Raw genomic sequence first — 6000 nt, 5'->3', positions numbered from 1 at the left:
GAATGTGCTACGTCTAATGAGCGGGAATTATCTATGTAAGTATGACAGTCGCTGTCAGGGAGGGCCTGACAGCCCAGTAAATAGAGATAAGCAGTTGCAGATACGCGATGCTTCACTCCAATGATGGAGAGCTCATTTCATTTTTGTTTACAGAGGGAGAAACACGAGCTCCGGCTCACCGGCATAATTCATCACACTCAGCCGAGTTCTGCATTTATCATCTCTCAGACCAGCTCACTTCCCATTTTCAGCCATTTGTTTGTGTAGAACAAAAGCTGCTCCGATACGGATTCCAGTTTAAACCAGAGCCAAGGCTGAATTTTCCCCAGTGCTTTGAAACCTTGAGCCCCCCTCCCCACCCACCCCCAAAAAAAGTCTTTGACAATGGCTGAGAAAAATTGGCAAATTCAGGGGGACAAATGTTTTCAACAGCTTGTAGAATACTAAAATAGCTTTATTTATAATTGTCAAAGCTAAAGGCTCACATCACTGACTCCCAGCTTCTTTATTAAGACATTTTGTTATGGTAGTGAAGTACGACAACATCACCTACAGTACATATAATAGGCTTTTGTGTGTTCGTCAGTGCATGTTAAAATAATCTGCGGCTAGCTTTGTGCTGTGCATTTCCAGTTTGACCACTAACTGTTGGCGGCTCCATACAGAATGTGACTGTGTAACATTAGCAGGGAGTCAGAGAGCACACAGCCTTTACTTTCCCCTCTAACTGTCAGTCAGCAGCTGGTTACAGGCACATTTCATTGTCAACCTGGAGCATCTTATCTATGCCGGTCATGTACCGGCAAATGCACAGTGCAAGTTATACAGACTATCGCTTGCAGACTTGCAAATTTCATTCTAGTTCACACAGTGTAGACCACCAGAAGGGTGGGTGTTTCCCATATTTGACAGTACAAGGAGTTGTGACAGTTACAGGATATACAATATTGTATGACACTTAAGTTCAGTGCAGTTTTTGATGTGCTTGTTGAAATACTTTGATGCCACACACCCTTCCCGTGAGAAACAACACTTGCTACGTGAAAAATACTACAGAGAACCGGCCTGCATCACGGTGGAGTGGAGTGAGTTTCCAGCGTCCACCGTCCTCGTCCTCAGTGACCCCTCTGACTGAGGATCACGTCCACAGCCTGGGCCAGGTTGTCCACGGTGCCGTCGGCCGCCACAGTAGGGTGCTTCTCATCGCTGGGCCTGAGAGAGGGGAAGCAAAAAAAAAAAAAAAGCACACGCTTAAGGACACGCAACACGGGGAAGAAACAGGAACAAACAAGTCGCGGCGCAAGGCTCAGTAAACAGGAGGAACCAGCAGTTTGATGCTATCAGACACATTAACAATACTGAATGTATACACTGGAAAAGAGCAGGACATGATGAGCTGAAGAGATCCAGGAAAGGCGACGCTTACGCAGAAGGGAGAAGAAATACCCCACAGGCGGCCTTTTTAGGCTTTAGGGCAGGATTTGGGTAATAAATAGGGTCTATGTCCTCTCTGAATGATCATAAGAGCTCAGTGATAACTTATGATCAACTGGAACCCAATAGAAATTATTTTTCTTTCTTTCTTCTTTTGCTTTGTTGCTATCTCCACACTTCAAGGTGTGTGTGCAGTTGCTTGCCAAAGGCCCCCGCAGGGCAGCGCATGTTTTCTGTCTCTATCACCGGTGGTCACACAGTGTTCCAGACCTTTCTAGTACATCTGTAGGCAACTAAAATAGACAAGACTGGGGACTTTAATGAAAACTGCAGTGCTAATTCAAAAAATGCCAGGTTCTTAAGATAAAAAGCACGATAATTCAATGCTAAAAGTGTGGCTTTATAGAAATATCAGTCTCACTCCTGAAGAGTTTTATCTCTTCAGGAACCACTGAGCAGGGCTGTCATCGTAATCTTGCTCCAACCTGCTTTTCTAAATAGTGGAAAGTCTGTGCGAGCCACTGGGCGGCCTTGCCCATCTCCCCCTCTGGGTTTTGCCATTGTTTGGCTCCGTGCCCGGTGATGGATGCAGATATGGCTGTTTAATCAGCTGGTAGGGGAAATGTGATCCATTTGGCGTGGCACCAGGCCCACTCCGGAATGCAGGACTCCTTTTTTTGTTTTTTTCCTCTCCATCACATCAAAAAAAGGAGAGGGAGACGCCCACTTCATTCATCTGCAGAACTGCCTGAGACTCCTGCTCATTTATGAAGTGGTGCCTATAGATCCACCCTCCGTGGGGCTGCCTGCCTGCCTCCACCGGGCCTCTGTGTGCTGCCTCTGTCCCCCCCTGCCCCAGTCACGGGGCTTGGAGCTCCAGATGGGGAGGCTTTGTCTGGCCCAGGGTGTGCGGCACACACCGCCATTAATCCTGCCCTCTGAGAGCCTTGCAGAGGACCTTTGCAAATATTTGTGAGCCGCCCAAGTGTAGAGACAGAAAGAAGAGGCCTGCAGGGTGGTGGTGGTGGTGGGGGGGTGAGGAGAGGTGTTGAATACTGAAGCCGCAGTGAATACAGGGGGAAGCGGTGCCATGTGTTTACGCACGTCTGTCAGCCGCCAGCGCTTGGGTTATGTGAGATGGTCTGCTAATGGTCGAGGTGTTATGTCTCCTCTGCTGGATTACTCCCGCACCCTTCTCTGCCCCGAGGACTGATTGAGTTCACGCACGCACGCACGCACAGGCACGGACACACAAGCAAACTCAGTCACATGGCTCTTATGTTTCAAACAGTGAGGCCAACGGCATTGACCACACCGTCTCGCCAACCTGATGCTCCCTCAAATCTCCCCCTGTTAGATATGCATGCATGCATGCGTGTTTGTGTCTGTGTGTGTGTCTGTGTGTGTGTGTGTATTCATTTTGCTGCTTTCCTCCCGTTGCCATGAATAATGTAGGAGTTAACCAGGTCAATGTGACCATGCAAAATTCAGCACAATGCAGCTAGTGTTACTGATGAGGTAATGTGCGGGCCGCTGCGCGTCCTTCAAGTCAATGCAATATCAATACACGTGAAGAGATACTGTAGGTTTGGTCCCCGAGCCTGATGGACACTGCGCAGCCTTCATGCAGGGGATGAGGTCAGCTATGAGGTAGGAGGTGAAAGGCAGCCAAGAATTTAGTGCAACACAGCTGCTACCACGTCGAAAGCCTCAAAAAAAAAAAACCTCACCAGAAACTTAGTAAATGATCACAGGCTTCAAGAGGGCAGAGTGTGGAGTTATTAGTGGATTTGAAGATGCTTAAGCTGCAGATGTCACCTCAGGAACTTTCATTTCTCTACTCATGTGTCTTCTGAATGACTGGAATAAGACTTTCTCTCCAAAAAGCATTTCAGGTAACATATAATCTGAATACCTATGGGCTTTAAAAAAAAAAAAAAAAGCAGGTACATAGACCTTTAATCCCCTGCTACAGCTCTGACATGACAGTGGATTAAATAGTTGAGCAAGCTGGCCACAAGAACATGAGTATCATGTATATACTGCTCAGGCAATATAAGATTATAGTGGCTTACAGTGTCATATGAAGAGATGTATAACTTGATACTTGGCTACATAAAACATGGGGATAGATTTTTATAAGGACAGGCCGTGCCTCCGTGAAATGAAAGTGGATACGAATGACTCATACAGCAAGTGCACTTGTGTGTGAAAGTCAGCTGTGCATAAAAGACAAAGATAGATTAGGTATGACACAGAAATGTAGGGAAAACATTACAACTCTTTGTTTTGCGTATAGATAGATTCGGTTCATTGTCGAGGTAGCTGACCGCAGGGTGAAAGGCAACAGCAACCTTCCCACTGTGTTAATGCTTAACACACTGGCACAACACACACACACACAAAAAGGACACACACGTGCACACACACAAAGGAAGCAAAACTGTCACACACATACACACACACACACACACCCCTGTGCCTTTCGATTTACACTTCTCTCTTAACCTCTTCACCTGTGCTGAGTGTGCCTTTTGCCTGACACGGTGCAGATAAAGCAGATAAGGCACGCATGAAGGCGGAGATGAAGAGCTCGACCTGAGCCGACACTACATGACACTCACAACAACGTTTCGGTCTGAATGCAGCGACAGTATAGTGCAGAGCAGGCAGAGCAGCTTTTGGGAATGTGGCTGGAAACAGTCTGTTTCCCAGCAGCTGGATTTTCAACACACAGAAATATCTTCCTTTTTTTTGAGGAAACTTTGAAATAACTTTTGAATTCCTTGTAGTTGATCTGCTGTGTAGTGATCAGAATCTGCTTTCAAGTAATAAACAACTTGTGCCTGAACCGCAGGTGCACTGGTTGAATCCAAAGTGTCGAAACTGGCCGAGGCACAGACATGGCAACGCCAGCAGGCATGTTACTGAACAGCTAGAAGTTATAATTGCGATGAAAGTTTTCACTATGTTTTTTCCTCTGCCCTAAATACACTAAAGTGTAACGCCCTCGGTATTTTGTAAAAGTGTGCCGTCACCTGGCTTTACAGTGCGGAATGACATTTATGAGCGCTACAAAAAACGCTGAAGGGAAAAGAGTCAGCCTGCCAGTGAGAGACGGAAAAACACTCAGCCCCAGTTCATTGTGTACAAGTGTGTTTTTCATACCAGACCAGTGAAGGCACCATCAGCCAAAACACAGTCTTTTCTCACACTGAAAGAAGACTATATCAGCATAACCCAAGGGAAAACACAACCTGACTAATAAACTATGGCCTTTATGTTCAGCCAAGCCCTTGTGGGTGACATGAGATACTAACACAAGACAAAGCTTCCTCCCCTCCACCGGTGGAGCAGGAGGAGCAGGAGGAGCAGGAGGAGGAGGAATTCAAAAAGTGAGGCTGCATGTGTTTTCAGACGCTCAGTGATGTTCCAGGAGAGTCTTGACCTTGAGGTTGAATGTTATCCCAGTTTGACCTGCGCTGTTATAAATAAAAGGTCATGGGAGAGATTGATGGTGGAGCCAGACACAGTGGAGGAGAAAATAGTAGGAGACTTGAGATGCTCGAGCCTGGTTCTATCATCATCATTATCATCATCATCAGCCACTTCAGCTTCACTTTTGCTCGTTCTTTTCTCGTCCACCTGATGTTTACAAAGGCACGCATTAACGCCCATGAGGTGACACAGCTGCAGCCTAACCGAACTGTGTGGGGGAAACCACCATGTTACTTGTGTGTTATGGCAACACGATTGACAGATGCTAAACTCGCAGCCCTCACATCCTCTCTGTGCTCAGTTTGCGGCCGTGTAGCAGCCGTTATCACTTCGCCGTACAAAGGCTGTGTAATGTTGAGTCATGTTCAGCAAACAGCTGCAGCACGACTTCTCGCACATCGCACATTCAACGATTCTTTCCATCGAGCAGGACACAAAGGGGATTCCCTGGTTGCAGAATGAAGAGCCACTTCAAATTTTTTTTTTTTTCCATCCTGTTGCTCTCTGAAAGCCTCCTGTGAGTGATGATGTGTGTGTGTCTGTTTGTGTGTGTCTGTGTGAGAAAGACACACACAGAAAGAGAGTATCCTGAACTGTCAAAACCACCCACTGGAAACTTTCTGTCTTTCCCAACCACAAGCACATCTGAAGTTCAACGAACAGGACGTATATCGTAAACCTTCACTTTCTGTCTCTAAGACAATAAAACCACTACACTAGTGTTTTTGCAGGTTTTTTTGTGTTTAGCACAACCCACAGTGTCACATGTCTGAGCATAGTAGTAGATTTTCTTGAGTATTTGTTATGCCTTTCGAGCAACCATTGATCCCTACTTGTTTCTATACTGTATATGCAAATCAGTTGAAACAAGCTGATCTACAGCTTGTTCTGAGGTTCCCACAGACTGACCCTCACAGCTTCAAGTACCTCAACATTATATTCCAAATGTGGATGTTATTACATGCATAGATATTATTTCAGTTTTTGTGCAACTGTCAATGTCTAAGTTGCTTTTGGCTAAATGTATGCTATTGTATACTAATACAAGATGGTTTAATTAAGTGCCAT

General features: G+C 45.9%; 1 protein-coding gene across 2 annotated transcripts in view; it reads right to left on the bottom strand.

Annotated features, from left to right (window-relative positions):
- Positions 1–442: 442 nt before the first annotated feature.
- lhpp (phospholysine phosphohistidine inorganic pyrophosphate phosphatase) overlaps positions 443–6000 on the bottom strand; it is a 26509-nt gene continuing 20951 nt past the window's right edge. For both annotated transcript variants that reach the window (XM_083994703.1, XM_083994702.1), the window contains exon 7: positions 443–1212. In XM_083994703.1, coding sequence (XP_083850829.1) covers positions 1116–1212 — 97 coding nt within the window. In that variant the 3' untranslated portion in view covers positions 443–1115. The remainder of the gene's footprint in view (positions 1213–6000) is intronic.

This window comes from Trachurus trachurus (assembly GCF_905171665.1).
Source record: "Trachurus trachurus genome assembly, chromosome: 19".
Lineage (NCBI taxonomy): Eukaryota > Metazoa > Chordata > Actinopteri > Carangiformes > Carangidae > Trachurus > Trachurus trachurus.
Note: the sequence above shows the minus strand (reverse complement) of the source record. Positions and strands in the feature narration are given on the sequence as shown.